General features: G+C 43.7%; 1 protein-coding gene across 1 annotated transcript in view; it reads right to left on the reverse strand.

Moving 5' to 3' along the window:
• Positions 1-17,622, reverse strand: part of LOC139385284 (C-Jun-amino-terminal kinase-interacting protein 1-like) — a 55,307-nt gene extending 37,685 nt beyond the window's left edge. The window contains exons 1-6 of the mRNA XM_071130450.1: positions 17,593-17,622; positions 17,202-17,336; positions 16,926-17,075; positions 16,222-16,344; positions 13,241-13,367; positions 10,838-11,947 (exon numbers count right to left, since the gene is read on the reverse strand). Coding sequence (XP_070986551.1) covers positions 10,838-11,947; positions 13,241-13,367; positions 16,222-16,344; positions 16,926-17,075; positions 17,202-17,336; positions 17,593-17,622 — 1,675 coding nt within the window. The remainder of the gene's footprint in view (positions 1-10,837; positions 11,948-13,240; positions 13,368-16,221; positions 16,345-16,925; positions 17,076-17,201; positions 17,337-17,592) is intronic.
• Between the last annotated feature and the right edge of the window lie 3,504 nt (positions 17,623-21,126).

The following is a 21,126-nucleotide window of genomic DNA, read 5'->3' on the forward strand; positions in this document are numbered from 1 at the left end:
AAGCTTAAGAGGTTTTAACAAACTATAGTTTTGGCAAGTCGGTTAGGACATCTACTTTGTGCATGACACAAGTAATTTTTTCAACAATTGTTTACAGACAGATTATTCCAGCGGGTCAGAAGTATACATACACTAAGTTGACTGTGCCTTTAAACAGCTTGGCAAATTCCAGAAAATGATGTCATGGCTTTAGAAGCTTCTGATAGGCTAATTGACATTTCAATTGAAGGTATACACTTGGAAGTATTTCAAGGCCTACCTTCAAACTCAGTGCCTCTTTGCTTGACATCATGGGAAAATCAAAAGAAATCAGCCAAGACCTCGGGAAAGAAATTTAGGCCTCCACAAGTCTGGTTCATACTTGGGAGCAATTTCCAAACGCCTGAAGGTACCATGTTCATCTGTACAGACAATAGCATGCAAGTATGAGCACCACGGGCTCACGCAGCCGTCATACCGCTCAAGAGGGAGATGTTAAGTCTCCTAGAGATGAACGTACGTTAGTGCAACAAGTGCAAATCAATCTCAGAACAACAGCAAAAGACCTTGTGAAGACGCTGGGGGAAACGGGCACAAAATAATCTATAGCCACAGCAATACGCGTCCTATATCGACATAACCTGAAAGGCCGCTCAGCAAGGAAGAAGCCACTGCTCCAAAACAGCCATAAAAAAGCCAGACTACGGTTTGCAACTGCATATGGGGACAAAGATCATACTTTTTGGAGAAATGTCCTCTGGTCTGATGAAACAAAAATAGAACTGTTAGGCCATAATGACCATTGTTATGTTTGGAGCAAAAAGGGGGAGGATTGCAAGCCGAAGAACACCATCTCAACCACGGAGCACAGGGATGGCAGCATCATGTTGTTGGGGAGCTTTGCTGCAGGAGGAACTGGTGCACTTCACAAAATAGATGGCATCATGAGGTATTGAAAATTATGATATATTGAAGCAACATCTCAAGACATCAGTCAGGAAGTTAAAGCTTGGTCACAAATGGGTCTTCCAAATGAACAATGACCCCAAGCATACTTCCGAAGTTGTGACAAAATGGCTTAAGGACAACAAAGTCAAGGTATTGGAGTGGCATCACAAAGCCCGGACCTCAATCCCATAGAGCATTTGTGGGCAGAACTGAAAAAGCGTGTGCGAGCAAGGAGGCCAACAGACCTGACTCAGTTACTCCAGCTCTGTCAGGAGGAATGGGCCTAAATTCACCCAACTTATTGTGGGAAGCTTGTGGAAGCCTACCCTAAACTTTTGACACAAGTTAAACAATTTAAAGGCAATGCTACCAAATACTAATTGAATGTATGTAAACTTCTGACCCACTGGGAATGTGATGAAAGAAATAAAATATCTACTATTATTCTGACTTTTCACATTCCTAAAATAAAGTGGTGATCCTAACTGACCTAAAACAGGGATTTTTACTCAGATTAAATGTCAGGAATTGTAAAAAACTGGTTTTAAATGGATTTGGCTAAGGTATATGTAAACTTCCGACTTCAAATGTATCTCAAACTGGCCAATAAAAAGAAAATAAGGAGAAGGACAAATAAACACAGACACTGGACAGAGGAACTCTGCATCCCGGAGATGCCTCTTCACTGTTCATGTTGAGCCTGGTGTTTTGCATGTACTATTTAATCAAACCCACAAATGCTGATGCTCCAGATACTCAACTAGTCTAAAGACCAGTTGTACTGCTTCTTTAATGAGAACAACAGTTTTCAGCTGTGCTAACATAATTGCAAAATGGTTTTCTAATGATCAATTAGCCTTTTAAAATAATAAACTTGGATTAGCTAACACAATGTACCATTGGAACACAGGAGTGATGGTTGCTGATAATGGGCCTCTGTACGCCTATGTAGATATTCCATTAAAAAATCTGCCGTTTCCAGCTACAATAGTCATGTACATCATTAACAATGTCTACACTGCATTTCTGATCTATGTTGATATTATTTTAAATGGACAAAAAATTGTGCTTTTCTTTCAAAAACAAGGACATTTGTAAGTGACCCCAAACTTTTGAACAGTTGTGTAAGTCTTCCCACCCCTGAGTCAATACTTTGTAGAAGCACCTTTGGTGGCAATTGCAGCTGTGAATCTTTTTGGTTAAGTCTCTAAGAGCTTTCCACACCTGGATAGTGCAATATTTGCCCATTATTCTTTTTAAAATTCTTCAAGCTCTGTCAAGTTGATTGTTGGTCATTGCTAGACAGTCATTTTCAAGTTTTGCCATAGAGTTTTAAGGCGATTTAATTCAAAACTGTAACTCGGCCATTGTGGTCCATTCAATGGGGTCTTGGTAAGGAACTCGTGTAGATTTGGCTTTGTGTTTTAGATTGTTGTTTAAGGTTACTGAAAGGTGATTTGTCTCCCAGTGTCTGTTGGAAAGCATGAAACAGGTTTTCCTCTGCTTATAGCTGTTTTCCATTTTTTTTATCCTAACAAAGTCCCTAGTTCTTGCTGATGACAAGCATATCCATAATGTGATGCAGCCACCACCGGGCTGGAAAATATGAAGAGTGGTACTCAGTCATGTGTTGTGTTGGATTTGCCCCAAAGATAACGCTTTGTATTCAGAACAAAAAGTAAATTTCTTTGCCACATTTTCCAGTATTTACTTAACTGCTTTGTTGCAAACAGGGTGCATCTTTTGGGGCAGCAGGGTAGCCTAGTGGTTAGAGCGTTGGACTAGTAACCGGAAGGTTGCTCGGATCCTCGAGCTGACAAGGTACAAATCTGTCATTCTTCCCCTGAACAGGCAGTTAACCCACTGTTCCTAGACCGTCATTGAAAATAAGAATTTGTTCTTAACTGACTTGCCTAGTTAAATAAAGGTAAAATAAAAAAACATATATTTTTAGTAAGTACAGACTTCCTTCTTTTTACTCTGTCATTTAGGTTAGTATTGTAGAGTAACTACAATGTTGTTAATCCATCCTCAGTTTTCTCCTATCACAGTCATTAAACTCTGCAACTATTTTAAAATCACCATTGGCCTCATGGTGAAATCCCAGAGCAGTTTCCATGCTCCAACAACTGAGTTAGGAATGATGCCTGTATCTTTGTAGTGACTAGCTGTATTGATACACCATCCAAAGTGAAATGAATAACTTCACCATGCTCAAAGGAATATTCAGTGTCTGTTTTTTACACATCTAAATAATCGGATCCCTTCTTTGCGAGGCATTAAAAAACCTCCCTGAACTTTGTGGTTTAATCTGTGCTTAAAATTCCCTACTACTACACCAGAGACCCTGGGTTCACGCACAGGCTCTATCGCAACCGGCCACGTCCGTGGGGTGATGCACAATTGGCCTAGCGTCGTTCGGGTTAGGGATTGCTTGGCCGGTAGGGATATCCTTGTCTCATCGCGCACCAGCGACTCCTGTGGCGGGGCGGGCGCAGTGCATGCTAACCAAGGTTGCCAGGTGCACGGTGTTTCCTCCGACACATTGGTGCGGCTGGCTTCCGGGTTGGATGCGCGCTGTGTTAAGAAGCAGTACGGCTTGGTTGGGTTGTGTATCGGAGGACGCATGACTTTCAACCTTCGTCTCTCCCGAGCCCGTACGGGACTTGTAGTGATGAGACAAGATAGTAGCTACTAAAAACAATTGGATACCACGAAATTGGGGACCCAGACCCTGGGTCTCGACCCCGCCCCGTGAAACTGGGTACTGGACTTCCTGACGGGCCGCCCCCAGGTGGTGAGGGTAGGTAACCACATCTCCACCCCGCTAATCCTCAACAATGGGGCCCCACAAGAGTGCGTGGTGCTAGCCTCTCTACACTTACTCCAGTGCTAGCCTCTCTACACTGGCTTCCTGTCAAAGCAAGGGCTGATTTCAAGGTTTTACTGCTAACCTACAAAGCATTACATGGGCTTGCTCCTACCTATCTCTCTGATTTGGTCCTGCCGTACATACCTACACGTACGCTACGGTCACAAGACGCAGGCCTCCTAATTGTCCCTAGAATTTCTAAGCAAATAGCTGGAGGCAGGGCTTTCTCCTATAGAGCTCAATTTTTATGGAACGGTCTGCCTACCCATGTCAGAGACGCAAACTCGGTCTCAACCTTTAAGTCTTTACTGAAGACTCATCTCTTCAGTGGGTCATATGATTGAGTGTAGTCTGGCCCAGGAGTGGGAAGGTGAACGGAAAGGCTCTGGAGCAACGAACCGCCCTTGCTGTCTCTGCCTGGCCGGTTCCCCTCTTTCCACTGGGATTCTCTGCCTCTAACCCTATTACAGGGGCTGAGTCACTGGCTTACTGGGGCTCTCTCATGCCGTCCCTGGAGGGTGTGCGTCACCTGAGTGGGTTGATTCACTGATGTGGTCATCCTGTCTGGGTTTGGCGCCCCCCCCCCCCCCCCCCCCCCTTGGGTTGTGCTGTGGCGGAGGTCTTTGTGGGCTATACTCAGCCTTGTCTCAGGATGGTAAGTTGGTGGTTGAAGATATCCCTCTAGTGGTGTGGGGGCTGTGCTTTGGCAAAGTGGGTGGGGTTATATCCTTCCTGTTTGGCCCTGTCCGGGGGTGTCCTCGGATGGGGCCACAGTGTCTCCTGACCCCTCCTGTCTCAGCCTCCAGTATTTATGCTGCAGTAGTTTGTGTGTCGGGGGGGCTAGGGTCAGTTTGTTATATCTGGAGTACTTCTCCTGTCCTATTCGGTGTCCTGTGTGAATCTAAGTGTGCGTTCTCTAATTCTCTCCTTCTCTCTTTCTTTCTCTCTCTCGGAGGACCTGAGCCCTAGGACCATGCCCCAGGACTACCTGACATGATGACTCCTTGCTGTCCCCAGTCCACCTGACCGTGCTGCTGCTCCAGTTTCAACTGTTCTGCCTTATTATTATTCGACCATGCTGGTCATTTATGAACATTTGAACATCTTGGCCATGTTATGTTATAATCTCCACCCGGCACAGCCAGAAGAGGACTGGCCACCCCACATAGCCTGGTTCCTCTCTAGGTTTCTTCCTAGGTTTTGGCCTTTCTAGGTAGTTTTTCCTAGCCACCGTGCTTCTACACCTGCATTGCTTGCTGTTTGGGTTTTAGGCTGGGTTTCTGTACAGCACTTTGAGATATCAGCTGATGTACGAAGGGCTATATAAATACATTTGATTTGATTTGAGTTCTGAGCCCTCTCCTGTACTCCCTGTTCACCCATGACTGAATGGCCATGCACGCCTCCAACTCAATCATCAAGTTTGCGGACGACACTACAGTGGTAGGCTTGATTACCAACAACGACGAGACGGCCTACAGGGAGGAAATGAGGGCCCTCGGAGTGTGGTGTCAGGAAAATAACCTCACACTCAACGTCAACAAAACAAAGGAGATGATTGTAAACTTCAGGAAACAGCAGAGAGAGCACCCCCCTATCCACATCGACGGGACAGTAGTGGAGAGGGTAGTAAGTTTTAAGTTCCTCTGCGTACACATAACGGACAAACTGAATTGGTCCACCCACACAGACAGTTTGTGAAGAAGGCACAGCAGCGCCTCTTTAACCTCAGGAGGCTAAAGAAATTTGGCTTGTCACCAAAAGCACTCACAAACTTCTACAGATGCACAATCGAGAGCATCCCGTCGGGCTGTATCACCGCCTGGTACGGCAACTGCTCCACCCACAACCGTAAGGCTCTCCAGAGGGTAGTGAGGTCTGCACAACACATCACCGGGGGCAAACTACCTGCCCTCCAGGACACCTACACCACCCGATGTCACAGGAAGGCCATAAAGATCATCAAGGACAACAACCACCCGAGCCACTGCCTGTTCACCCCGCTATCATCCAGAAGGCGAGGTCAGTACAGGTGCATCAAAGCTGGGACCGAGAGACTGAAAAACAGCTTCTATCTCAAGGCCATCAGACTGTTAAACAGCCACCACTAACATTGAGTGGCTGCTGCCAAAACACTGACTCAACTCCAGCCACTTTAATAATGGGAATTGATGGGAAATGTAAAATATATCACTAGCCACTTCAAACAATGCTACCTAATATAATGTTTACATACCCTACATTATTCATCTCATATGTATATGTATATACTGTACTCTATATCATCTACTGCATCCTTATGTAATACATGTATCCCTGGCCACTTTAACTATGCCACTTTGTTTACATACTCATCTCATATGTATATACTGCACTCAATACCATCTACTGTATCTTGCCTATGCCGCTCTGTACCATCACTCATTCATATATCTTTATGTACATATTCTTTATCCCCTTACACTTGTGTCTATGAGGTAGTAGTTTTGGAATTGTTAGCTAGATTACTTGTTGGTTATTACTGCATTGTCGGAACTAGAAGCACAAGCATTTCGCTACACTCGCATTAACATCTACTAACCATGTGTATGTGACAAATAACATTTTATTTTATTTGATTTTGATATCTGAAACTGTAGCTAGATTCTTACCCGTATACATGGATGAAAGCTTCATGGCAGACTATAACCCCTTTTATTAAATAAAATGCCCTGTGTCGTTTCCGTTTAGTTTGCACAGCTTGTTTGGCCCGTTGTGTTCCCAATGATTTCAAAACTCGGTCAACTTCTTCCGTGACAACACTGTTGACTGACATTTCTTCCACATCACTGTCATCGGAAGACTCTACAATGTCTTCTTCAATTAAAGTGTTTTTACCTAAATCAGGGATTTCCTCATCGTCTGATTCATTTTCGGAGCCAGAGAGAGCCAACATGGCACGATCGTCCTCCAGAAAGTAGACCTTCACAACCTCTTCCCACTGACCTTTGCCGATAGCGCCTGATGAATTCAGGACAGCAATGTTATTGAGAGCAGTAACAACATATTTGCAATTCTCCATGGCTAACGTTATATCTTCTGAAAAACTGCAGTAGAAAGGACTTTCTATGTATAACGAGCAGCTCATTTTATAGACACATGATGCTACACCGCAGATCAATCTGAAACGTATCTCTCGGCATGTCCAGCCCACTCATTATCTCAGCCAATCATGGCTATCGGGACTTTTTCTTTGGCTAAACCAACTAGGCTTGTAATTTAACAACTTTATTTGTATTTGCAGTTGGCATAACAGTTTGTTATTAAGGCACATGAAAGTTCACATGTTCGAGAAGGTATTTCTGCCAAAAAACTTGCAACATACCGCTAATTTCCTGAATCGGGTCACATTATTACTCCTGAACTTAATTAGGCTTGCCATAACAAAGGGGTTGAAAACTTATTAACTTAAGACGTCAGCTTTAAAAAAAAAAAATAATTTAAAAGGAAATTCTACAAAGAAAATTCCACACTGACATTATGAGGTATTCTCTGTAGATCGGTGACACAACATCTTAATTTAATCAATTTTAAATTCAGGCTGTAACACAACAGAATGTGTAAAGGTCAAGGGGTGTGAAAACATTAACAATGTAGAGTTGTCTGTGGAAAAATTTTAATCTGCTCCTGTATGCGGATGATACTGTTGTGTATTCTATTGCCCCCACTGTGTACCAGGCACTCTGACCTACAGAGTTGTCTTACAAAAAACACTTATTGACCTTAAATAATTATTGAATGCGGGAAAAACAAAGTACATGTCGTTTTCTAGAGCGCACAACAATGACTCTAAATATTTAAACATCTGTACCATGGATTGTGCCCACATTGATTGTGTCCCTGCTTGGGCATTAAGTTGTCTTTTAAAAAACATATAAATAAGTTAACTAAGAAGCTGTCCTATACTATGGTGACATCATCTTCATGAAAGCAGTTGGCACTTTATTTATCCTGTTAGATGCGGTTTTAGGTTTTCTCTATCAACAAGTAGGCTGGGCCTCTGACGACGCATAGGCTGATTCTGTTTTGCAAAAACTCCAGCATTACCTAACTCACTAACCTATAGAAATGTGAGATACCATACCTGGTCCCAGTCTTGAAATTCCTCCTGAAATTCCTTCTTAAACCAAATTTAAGTAAAACAGATTTTAGTTTCTTTGCTCCTCATTTATGGAACAATCTTCAGAATATTCCATAATTGGATGCATTGGTGTCTTTCGGGCAATTCAGATTGTTGGTTGAGGACCTCTTCACTGAGGAATGTGGTTGTTTCTTATGATTTTGTTCAGTATTTTCTTTGTATATTTCCTATGCTGCCTAGATTGCCTATGTGTTCGTCATTCAGAGTTCCCTTTTAAAAGAGACCTTGGTCTCAATGGGACTCAATGGCACCCTGCCTAAAAAAAAGTTTAAATTCAAAAATACTGTAAATAGGATTTGGGTGCATCATATTTTTGAATATACTGAAATTCAATTCATGGTGATCTCATGGTGGTTCTGATGCAGAAAACATTTAATTATCCACAATTTCACAAATTTAGCAGAACCAGAGCTGCAGGTCAGCTGACTTTAAGGGGAATTTTACATTTGTGTGACTTGCAATATTGTTGTCATTCATCCCTGATTTTCAGGCTAATTTATGCACAGAATGCAGCTGTTATTTGAAATATAATGCTTCCCTGAATATATGACATGAGCTAGACTTCCATCTAATTGGCAACAGATTTCCCACCTGAGGTGTCTCTATCAGACTGAATTGTTGCGGATAAAATGATGTATGACATAGTGCACATAAAGTGTTTCTGGGCTTTATCCTCTCTTGGGTAGGGGGGAGTATTTTAACTTCCGGATGAAAAGCGTGCCCAAAGTAAACTGCCTGTTACTCAGGCCCAGAAGCTAGGGTATGTTTGTTTTACCTTTATTTAGGCAAGTCAGTGAAGAACAAATTCTTATTTTCAATGACAGCCTAGGAACAGTGGGTTAACTGCCTGTTCAGGGGCAGAACGACAGATTTGTACCTTGTCAGCTCGGGGATTTGAACTTGCAACCCACTAGGCTACCATATCCTGCCCCTGAACAAGTCAGTTAACCCACTGTTCCCCAGAAGGCTGTCATTGTAAACATGAATTTGTTCTTAACTGACTTGCCTACACTAAAAGATAACACCATTATGAAATTGTGGCACTTTTTTGGGGGGCGTATCACTAGTGTTGGCAAATGTGATTATTGAGGCAACCAAGCAAACAAGATATACTGTACTCTGCATCTTTTGAGCAGAAGCTAAAATATTTATCCAAGTTCAAGTGAGCCGTTTCATTGAATACATTCATATTATATAAGGAATGACAGTGTCCTGAGTAAAAATCATCTCCAGCACCAGGGGTCTACTAAGCTAACATGGAATTGTTTTAAGGTGGTCATATTATGAATCATTTAGCTTTTGAATTTTGGGCTTCCTTTAGGTATAAAAATACGTACAAAATTATTTTATAAAATATTGACTATAGCCCATAGAAACACCTTGAATAACACATTCATAAATGGAAAAAAATATTTTGAAGTGTCTGTCCTTTATCTAGGAGATATAAGAAAGCTCAGGAAATATGTGTTTTTTGGACACATATTTAACCCCTTATTTTTGTTTGCACAAAACTACCGCCATACTTCCATTCATTTATATGGGTTACATTCAGACGAGTTCCGTGACACTTGTGGATGTTGTAGAGCAAAACGGACACTCCGACCGTTCGGAAGCTACAGAAGATTTATTGAGAAGTTCTGCCACCTTCCACCGCAGATGCAAAAGGCTCCTGCCACTAAAACTCTGAGGAGGAAGGGGATTCCTCATCAGTGAATTTCAGACACATTTTTATGCATGAAAAAAGTTATCCTTTTCAGATAAAACTATACGAAATATATTCACGTCACCAAATAATTTATTAATACACACTGTTTTGCAATGAAGGTCTACAGTAGCCTCAGTAGCACTCTGTAGGGTAGCACCACAGTGTAGCAGATAGCTTCTGTCCTCCTCTGGATACATTGACTTCAATACATAACCTAGAGACTCTTGGTTCTCACCCCCTTCCATAGACTTACACCGTAAATATGACAACTTCCGGAGGACAACCTCCAATCTAGTTCTTGCAGCATGCACTGACATGTTGTTCACCCAATCGAATAATCAGATAATTAATCTAGTACTGAAAGCATAAGCTACAGCTAGCTAGCACTGCAGTCTATGAAATGTGTTGAGTAGTTGACTCAAAGAGAGAGAAAGACAATAGTTGAACAGTTTTGAACAAATTAATGTATTCCAGAATGAAGGGAGTAGAGAGAGAGAGAGAGAGAGAGAGAGAGCTAGCTATATTTCGTGATATGTTTTTCTCTTTCACTTACTTAGCTAGAGTCTAACGCAGCTAGCTAGTTAAGCCTACTCAAACACCCATGTCTAACAGAGAAGGATGCTATATTAGATAGCTGGCTATGGCTATCCAACACTGGAACTCTTACAAGGTAAGCTTTTAGTTTTATAATTTTTTTGCCACCGGGGTCCGCAGGTGTAACTGCTAAACTGCTTGCTGCTGATTGTACACTGTACTGTATGATTGTAGCAGGTTTACTAACATGTTAGTTCTAGTAGCTATGTTGACTATGATGTGACAACATTATAGGCTGTGAAAAAAGATATCTCTGAAGGATTTTAATGGAGATTTGTTTAATTATGTTACTTAGATTGACACACGAGTGAGTCAATAGACTCTTAAGGATTAAAATGTTGTAACTTTTGATGGCGTCATCGGGTAGAACTTTTGAACTTTATATTTGTTTCTACAAAACGTAGAAATGTGCCATTTTCACAAATGTTGACACTGGTGTTGTGCTGGAGATAATGAAAATGAGGTTGAAAAATTATGGAGTTGCCCTTTAAGCCTATCGTAAGAAACTGCAGTGTCTGAACACAAGATGGTGTCCTTGTGGTTCAGTGGTGGTACCTACTGGAGGATCGTGACCATCCGTTCATGAAGATGTTGAGGAACCTCTTAGAGAAGTGCAGGTTCGCCTCTGGGGTGTAGTCCTCTGACAGACAGGCGGTGGCTTCTCTCCTCACCATTCCCACTCTCACTCTCTCCTTCTCGTCCTCTTTCTCTTCTTCCTCTTCCTCTTCCTCCTCATACTCCTCCACTATGGCCGACTCATACGGAGACGAGATGCAGTTGTTGTAGACGGTCGCAGAGTCGCTGTCGTCGCTGTAACATTGGTAACACTGCCGCATACTCACCAGTTCGAGCTGCGCGTGCTCGTCCACGACGAGTGTGTACTTCACAGAGTCGTAAGACAGACCATTTGCTTCTGAGCTCATTAAATTCCTCGGGGGGGCACCACAGCCGCCACGTCCCAAATACCGCCTGCCTACCACATTCCTTACCCTCTTATCCTCAGCCTCCCCCTCTCCCCCAAATGTCTCATCCTCGGCATCTACATACTCCACCCATTCCCCTGCCCTCACCATCGCCCCTGCTCCTCCTTCCCTCAGGCTGAGGTTCAGGGTTAAGGCTGGGGGTTCCGTGGGGGGGACAGTAGAGGGAGGGGTGAGGAGAGCCTCCACACAGGAGGCGTAGGAGGGAGGGGGCACATACACCTCGACCTCCTCACAAATGCAGAGGTTGGTCTGCTCGGGCAGAGGCTGGTAAGGGGGCGGGCCCTCTGTGTCAGAGCTGATTGACATGCGTCCGTGCTTTGGCTGCTGGGACAGGAATGGGCGGTCCTGCTCGGAACGGTGCACAGGAGTCAGATAGATCTCCTCGGTGGGTTCTAGGAATACGTCTGTGTGATAGCGAATCTTCTCTCTGTGTGTACCCCCCTCGCCATTTCCTAAGGGGCCCAGAGGTGCGGGTGTGTAGTTTTGGGGAGGCGGGGTTGCTGGGGGCTTCTCCTGCAGTTTGGAGCGTGTCCCCGCTGTGGAACTGTGGGTGTGTCCAAAGGTGTGTTTGTGTTTGCAGGGAGCGTCAGTGGATGTGCCCCGGTCCTTGGTCTCTGTCCCACCTCCCTGCTGCAGCTTGTCCTCGTCTCTCAGACAGCTGTGCTCATGGGGAGAGGTCAGCCCACCTGGGGGAGAGACACAGACCCAAGCATATGCAGACACACAGACATTCAAACAAGATACAGGCATACAGACATGCAGGTGCACAGACAGAGACAAGCAAACATGCAGACATACATACACAGACACACATGTGCACATTAACATACAAAATACACAAACACACACAAGAGCACATAGATAAAAACCCAGATGGAAACATATGCAGCAGTTCACATACAGTACACATAGACAACACACACATAACATACAGATCAACATGCACAGACAAACACACACAAATTCTGAAATGTCTAGTTGGTTAGGTAACACTGGGATCCATGCTAATTCCCCATTACTCATCATATTCAGTGGGCAGCAAATAGAATGTGATTGACCTAGTATGTCATAATCCACTGTCAAAAACAATTAGAGCCTTGCAGGGATACTAGCTATTCACCATGCTGTCACTGCTATCAGAGGACACTAATACACACTTTGAGAGCAATGTATTTAAAGCTTTTTATGAATTAATGTATAATTACAACCATTACTAATGACTTGGGGTGGGAAGCAATGAACACAACATATATTGTCATTATAAGGAGACAAATGCATCCCAGAATGTATGTAGTTGGCCAATATACATTATTTTACCAGGAAGTGCCATTGGAATGGAGAAATATATTTTCAAGAGATATCTGATCAAGAAAACTGCAATATAAAGCACACAATCATATTGAGACTAGTGGACCTAAAGCAGATACGGTTATATATTAGAGAGACAGATGTAACTTCAAAATAGTGGTTTGTGTGTACTAGCCCTATGTGTTCCAAGAATAAAAAGTAACCCATTTTTTATTTCATTCTGTTATCCTTTCTTTCCATATACATTTAGTGACAGCTAGGCTAATAGAGGCTTAAAAGTTGTGCAGCATCGTTCATCTTTTTAACATCTGAATCTGCGGTGCTAGTCTGTAACTCAACACACTCTGCTAGTTTTAAATATAGTTCATAGAGGCCATTTTATGTATGACCTGTAGTAGCTCTGGGCTGCTAGCCACAGCAGACTGTTCAATATGGCTAGCCTAGGCTACACTGGCATTGTCACTGTCACTGACGCTAATGAGCCACTGAAAGTCATCACAAAAAATGTTGGACAATGTTACAATGGATAATAGGAAATATGTATATAGTTTTAGTGGCAGTAGTTGATTCTGCAGTCATTGCTGTGTTGCCTAATTATATCTACTAAATCAGCAACCCCCTAAAAGATTAAACTGGTGGTATGAGCCAGCAGTCTCCTGTAAGCAGCTCACCTGTTTTGAGGGGGGAGGATGTGCGCGAGACCTTCTCCTGCCAGCTGTACTTCTTACCAAATGAGTTGTTGTTTAATGTGTCCTGAGAGTTGGAAAAAGAGATACAATTCAAGAGAGAATGGTAAAAAAAAGATGGAGAGATGACGCGAGAGAGAATGACACGGAAAAATGTGAGATTTGAATGCACAAAGTCAATGTGCACAATCTCTTTCTCTCTCTCTCTCACTCACTCTCTTTCATACACACAAAGCTTTTATTATGTTGAATGACCAGGGATTATTTTGTCTGCGCTCCATGGTGTGCATTTAAAGGGACCCGTAGGTCCCTTTTCCAAGCTTGTGAAACACACCCACATTCACAGAGGGGGATTGTTTTCAGAAGCCTGGGGGCTGATACTGTAGGATGGGGGCCAACAGCTCCCCTGTCATACAGGCAGAACCCCCACTCATCTCACTTCTCTGGTTTGGGGTAGAATGTTCTGAATGTCTATGTCTCTGTCTCTGACTTTGTCTCTTTCTCAATTCAATTCAAAGGGTTTTATTGCCATGGAAAACATGTTTGTCACACCCTGATCAGTTTCACCTTTCCTCGTTATTGTCTCCACCCGCTCCAGGTGTCGCTTGTTTTCCCCAGTGTATTTATCCCTGTCTCTCTGTGCCAGTTCGTCTTGTATGTTTCCATGTCGACCAGCGTTTTCCCAGTTCTCCTGCCGTTTGCATTCTTCTTTTTCTAGTCCTCCTGGTTTTGACCCTTGCCTATTTCTGGACTATGTGCCTGCCTGACCATTTTGCCTGCCTTGACCATGAGCCTGTCTGCCACTCTGTTCCTCCTGGACTCTGATCTGGTTTTTAATAAACATTGTAAGACTCCAACCATCTGCCTCCTGTGTCTGCATTTGGGTCTCACCTTGTGCCTTGATAATGTTTACATTGCCAAAGCCAGTGAAATAGATTAACAAAAATAAACATTACTCACAAAAGTTCCAAAGGAATAGACATTTCAAATGTCACATTATGGCTATATATTGAAAGATTATTGGAATCTGTGTGTAGCCGGACATGTAGGATGCCTGGCAATAGTGAAGGTGAACAGGTGTGGGCATGGGTCAGGTGATTGAGAGGAATGGAGGAGACTGCGTGTAACAACGGGAAGCAAGTCCAGGGGGGGAATAAATGAAAACAATACAAAAATGAACAACGCACAGACATGAAACAGAAACAATGACGCCTGGGTAAGGAACCAAAGGGAGTGAGATATACACTGCTCAAAAAATAAAGGGAACACTTAAACAACACAATGTAACTCCAAGTCAATCACACTTCTGTGAAATCAAACTGTCCACTTAGGAAGCAACACTGATTGACAATACATTTCACATGCTGTTGTGCAAATGGAATAGACAACAGGTGGAAATTATAGGCATTTAGCAAGACACCCCCAATAAAGGAGTGGTTCTGCAGGTGGGGACCACAGACCACTTCTCAGTTCCTATGCTTCCTGGCTGATGTTTTGGTCACTTTTGAATGCTGGCGGTGCTTTCACTCTAGTGGTAGCTTGAGATGGAGTCTACAACCCACACAAGTTGCTCAGCTGTGCAGCTCATCCAGGATGGCACATCAATGCGAGCTGTGGCAAGAAGGTTTGCTGTGTCTGTCAGCGTAGTGTCCAGAGCATGGAGGCGCTACCAGGAGACAGGCCAGTACATTAGGAGACGTGGAGGAGGCCGTAGGAGGGCAACAACCCAGCAGCAGGACCGCTACCTCCGCCTTTGTGCAAGGAGGAGCAGGAGGAGCACTGCCAGAGCCCTGCAAAATGACCTCCAGCAGGCCACAAATGTGCATGTGTCTGCTCAAATGGTCAGAAACAGACTCCATGAGGGTGGTATGAGGGCCCGACGTCCACAGGTGGGGGTTGTGCTTACAGCCCAACACCGTGCAGGACGTTTGGCATTTGCCAGAGAACACCAAGATTGGCAAATTGGCCACTGGCACCCTGTGCTCTTCACAGATGAAAGCAGGTTCACACTGAGCACGTGATAGACGTGACAGTCTGGAGACGCCATGGAGAACGTTCTGCTGCCTGCAACATCCTCCAGCATGACCAGTTTGGCGGTGGGTCAGTCATGGTGTGGGGTGGCATTTCTTTGGGGGGCTGCACAGCCCTCCATGTGCTCACCAGAGGTATCCTGACTGCCATTAGGTACCGAGATGAGATCCTCAGACCCCTTGTGAGACCATATGCTGGTGTGGTTGGCCCTGGGTTCCTCCTAATGCAAGACAATGCTAGACCTCATGTGGCTGGAGTGAGTCAGCAGTTCCTGCAAGAGAAAGGCATTGATGCTATGGACTGGTCCGCCCGTTCCCCAGACCTGAATCCAATTGAGCACATCTGGGACATCATGTCTCGCTCCATCCACCAACGTTGCACCACAGACTGTCCAGGAGTTGGCAGATGCTTTAGTCCAGGTCTGGGAGGAGATCCCTCAGGAGACCATCCGCCACCTCATCAGGAGCATGCCCAGGCATTGTAGGGCACTCATACAGGCACATGGAGGCCACACACACTACTGAGCCTCATTTGGACTTGTTTTAAGGACATTACATCAAAGTTGGATCAGCCTGTAGTGTGGTTTTCCACTTTAATTTTGAGTGTAACTCCAAATCAAGACCTTTTGATAAATTTGATTTCCATTGATCATTTTTGTGTGATTTTGTTGTCGGCACATTCAACTATGTAAAGAAAAAAGTATTTAATAAGAATATTTCATTCATTCAGATCTAGGATGTGTTATTTTAGTGTTCCCTTTATTTTTTTGAGCAGTATATATATATATATATATATATATATATATAGGGTAGGTAATCAAGGAGGTGTTGGAGTCCTGGTGAGTGTCATAATGCGCGTAACGATGGTGACCGGTGTGCGTCATAACGAGCAGTCTGGTGACCTAGAGGCCAGAGAGGGAGCACAAGTGACAGTACCCCCTCCCCGACATGTGGCTCGAGCCGCAGGACGCCGACCAAGATGATGATCAGGAGCAGACCGTCACCTATGCTAAGGTGCGGGAACCTGTCGATCCAGCTGAGGTGCAGGAGCATGGGGGCCTAGAGCGCCGGAGAGAGAGCACACGTGACAATACCCCCCCCCCCCCCCCCCCCCCCCCGTGCGTTTGGCTTCCCAGGGATCAGGAGCAGACCGGTTGCCTCCGCTAAGGCACAGAAACCTGACAAACCGGCTGAGGTGTGAGAGCCTGATGAGACCTCCCAGGTTCAGGCACCTGTTCACCTAGCTGAAGCATGGGAGCATATCGAACCCTGCTGAGGCATGGGAGCCTATCAAACCCAGCTGAGGCATGGAAGCCTATGGAAACCTGTCGAGCCAGCTTAGGCAGGGGAACCCATCGAACCCGCAGAGGCATGGGAATCTGACAAACCGACTAAGGCCTCCCAGGTAGCTCTGGTTCTGACACCCAGACCAAACATCACCTCCAAAACAAAAATAAAAAAACACTCCCTTCCAGTGCGTCCTGGGATATTAGCTGGTCCTGGCCCCGTGGACCCCGAGCCTGACCAAAGCCCCTGCAGGGGAACGAGTGGTTCTGGCACAGAGGAAATTTTGAATGCTGCCCACATGATGCTCCAGCAGAAATAAAACAAATATTTAAAACTCCTTGCACACAGAATACCCAGCTGGTGATTAATGAGTGGATTGCCACCGCAGTGAGGCTCCCATGTTCCTCCCTGGTGATCGTGTCTGGCTCTGCACCAAGGAACCTCCTGCTCCGCCTGTCTTGCTGGAAGCTGAGCCCCCAGTTTGTGGGGCCCTTCAAGGTCCTCTGGAGGGTCAACAAAGTAACATATATGTTACAACTCCCCACCAACTACTGGATCTCACCTTCTTTTCATGTTTCCCTCCTAGGTCACTATTGGACTCCCAAGGTCCTGGGGGTCGGCTTCAGTACCTGGTGGACTGGGAGGGGCACGGTCCAGAGGAGCACTGTTGTGTCCCGGTGACCGACGACTTGGACCCCAACATCTTCCGGGATTTCCATCTCCTCGCCCTCAGGGCCGTACTCCTGGCCGGCGTCGTCCTGCAGCTGGAGCCGCGAGTCAGGATGGGTGGGTACTGTCAAACGTACTCCCGCTCCCCATCTGAGGCGCTCAAAATGGCCGGTCTACTAACTACTGGTCCGGGCACCATCATTATGTGCACCTGGTCCTCATCATCATCACCTTGATTACTCTCCCTTTATTTAGCCCTCAGTAGCCTCAGTCATCAGGCAGTATTGGTGGTGTTCATATTCAGTACGCTTCTCCTGTTTTATCTAACTTGTTCATGTTTATTAAACTCACCTTCTGCACCTGCTTCCTGACTCCAAGCATATACGCTAAATCAATGAAATCTAAAAATACTCTGGATACATTCAGTAACATAATAAGAATATACATTTACATTTTGGAGTTGGTGCAAGATAAAAAATGTACAGTTTGAGTTGGAGGTCTAACTGTGGTCTACACACCCCTCCAAAACGTGCACAGTTCCTAAGTAATTTAAATGCACTTTTATAACAAAGAAATATACTTTTTTTTTGCTCTCCTAGCTTTACCATTGAGGATCTGAAGCAAGTACACTTGTATTGTTTTTTGTTTGGAACACAGTCCCGCATTCCCACTATCATACATTCCAAAAACGTTCCTTTGTAAATTGTAGTCTGGGTCAGGTGGGCATCATTTGACAGGTTATTATATTGCCAACAAGATAGAAAATAAGATTTTATAAAGTTAAGCTTTCAAAAGGTAAACATATTGTCATTTTGGTGCGCATATAATGGAGTCATGAGTACATTCAAGTGAAGTGCACATTTGGACTCACAGGTTTGTGGTTTTTATTAAATTATTTATTAAAATCCTCATCTTTCAGAACACATCCACTCCTCTTGCTTTACAGCATTCCCCTCACTCATACAACCACAAATGTGCAAAAGTAGCCCAATTAGCGAACATCTTTTTGTGCACGCTGCTCAATTTTTAAACGCCTGTCAGTCAAAACCTATACAGCGCTGTGAAGCGGAGAACCTGAGCTTTGATAGCATGTTAACTGCATTCCAATTCATGCCCTTATCAATAACAAAATCTGCCATTTTCAACCGGGATACTGGATAACGGGCTGTGAGTGGAAAGGGCTTACTGTGTTATCACTGATCAAATAGCATAGCCAAATTACCTCGATTGCAGTTGAAATTACAATAAAAGTACATAGTACAAGTGGGGTGGCAGGTAGCCTAGTGGTTAGAGCATTGTTTAGTTTAGTTTATTAATTTGACCATTTTAAAAAACAAGCACACATAAAACTGAAAAGCCATACATGCACATGAATAAAATCATTGAGGATAACACATAAAAAAGTCTGGGACTGATTTCCATTGTGGTCCTCTTGAGACAAGATGGAACACAGTATGGCAGTGAAATAATTAAACAAAAACATAGAAGAAGAACATCTATCTAATAATTCCTGTTACATCATAGGGGTTATTCATATGGGCACAGCAGACATCAAACATATTTTTACTTTCTTTTTAAAGCTGTCCAGAGAGGACGTTGTTTTTATTGGCAGAGGCAACTCATTCCATTATGAGGCTCCAGTATACAGGAAAGTACCTTTCCCAGCATTGTTTCTAATCCTGTATAAGCACACACATCAGCAACACCTGATCTGGTGCTGTGATTGTGTGCATCCCTAACACGAGGAAAGTAATCACTTAGATATCTGGGCACAGGACCATAAATACTCCTGTAAACCAAACCTAGTCTAATCTGGGACACCCTAGCCTCAACAGGCAGCCAGTTTAGTTCCTGAAAGCAGCTCCTGCCTGCAGTGGGGCAAAAAATAATTTAGTCAGCCACCAATTGTGCAAGTTCTTCCACTTAAAAATATGAGAGAGGCCTGTAAAATTTTCATCATAGGTAGACTTCAAATATGACAGCCTAAGTGAAAGAAAAAATCCAGAAAATCACATTGTAGGATTTTTTATGAATGTATTTGCAAATTATGGTGGAAAATAAGTATTTGGTCACCTACAAACAAGCAAGATTGCTGGCTCTCACAGACTTGTAAGTTCTTCTTTAAGAGGCTCCTCTGTCCTCCACTCGTTACCTGTATTAATGGCACCGGGTTGAACTTGTTATCAGTATGAAAGACACCTGTCCACAACCTCAAACAGTCACACTCGAAACTCCACTATGGCCAAGACCAAAGAGCTGTCAAAGGACAACAGAAACAAAATTGTAGAACTGCACCAGGCTAGGAAGACTGAATCTGCAATAGGTACGCAGCTTGGTTTGAAGAAATCAACTGTGGGAGCAATTATTAGGAAATGGAAGACATACAAGACCACTGATAATCTCCCTCAATCTGGGGCTCCACGCAAGATCTCACCCCGTGGGGTCAAAATGATCACAAGAATGGTGAGCAAAAATCCCCGAACCACATCGGGGGACCTAGTGATTGACCTGCAGAGAGCTGGGACCAAAGTAACAAAGCCTACCATCAGTAACACACTACGCTGCCAGGGACTCAAATCCTGCAGTGCCAGACGTGTCCCCCTGCTTAAGCCAGTACATGTCCAGGCCCGTCTGAAGTTTGCTAGAGAGCATTTGGATGATCCAGAAGAAGATTGGGAGAATGTCATATGGTCAGATGAAACCAAAATATAACTTTTTGGTAAAAACTCAGCTCGTCGTGTTTGGAGGACAAAGAATGCTGAGTTGCATCCAAAGAACACCATACCTACTGTGAAGCATGGAGCTGGAAACATCATGCTTTGGGGCTGTTTTTCTGCAAAGGGACCAGGACGACTGATCCATGTAAAGGAAAGAATGAATGGGGCCATGTATCGTGAGATTTTGAGTGAAAACCTCCTTCCATCAGCAAGGGCATAGAAGATGAAACGTGGCTGGGTCTAATAAAATACATAACTCAGAAGTCCATGAACTTTGCCAAAGTACTGAATGGTGATATGCCAGAATTTGGACTGGTCAAAAACATATTTCTTGATAATTCTAGGCTTTATTGTTTGGAATTATCAACCATTTCAAACTATACGCTTTGATTGAATACGTCATTGCTTATCAAGTTGAGGTCCCACACCTTGTACAGGCCACTGAGTTCGTGGATGCGTATTACTACACAATTAGCAACAAGAGCCAAACTTATATACAGGTCAAATACCATCTTGGGGATGTAATAGTATTTGTACAACAGTTCAAATGACTCATAGTGTGTTCCCCAGATATGAAAAGGGTACTGTCTTTGTTCTGTACTGTATTTTGTCTACATGATTTCTGTGCTGTGTGTAAGATTGACAATAAAACAGTGAATTCCATTTGGTCATTATCTGTTCTTAATATGTGAAGAGATGAAAAGGTTAAGATGCTTGAAATAAGAAATTCTGACAAAGCAGTTTTGTACTTGTCCGTGTTGATCAGCTTTATAATTCTGATAATTCTAGTTTTGAGCATTAAGTTACTCAGAACCAGTAATACAATCTCAGTAACAAGTTATATTATTTTATTAAGAATATTAAGTACAAAAAAGCTTGAAACAAGTTAAATGCTCCAACATAAAAACTGTCTGGTTAGAATATCTATCTTGTCAGACAAAAAACAAGCACATATTGCCTTGATTTAAGATAGTTAATCTTTCTTAGATTTCAATACAAAGCTTTCTTAGTGTCCCAACAAGCTTTCTCTGCCCTTAACCTTGTTCTGAATAGCTCCAAAACAAAGGTAATGTGGTTTGGTAAGAAGAATGCCCCTACTACTTCTGAGGGTTTAGAGCTTGAGGTTGTCACCTCATACAAGTACTTGGGAGTATGGCTAGATGGTATA

The sequence above is a fragment of the Oncorhynchus clarkii genome, chromosome 26 (assembly GCF_045791955.1).
Source record: "Oncorhynchus clarkii lewisi isolate Uvic-CL-2024 chromosome 26, UVic_Ocla_1.0, whole genome shotgun sequence".
In the NCBI taxonomy this organism is placed as follows: domain Eukaryota; kingdom Metazoa; phylum Chordata; class Actinopteri; order Salmoniformes; family Salmonidae; genus Oncorhynchus; species Oncorhynchus clarkii.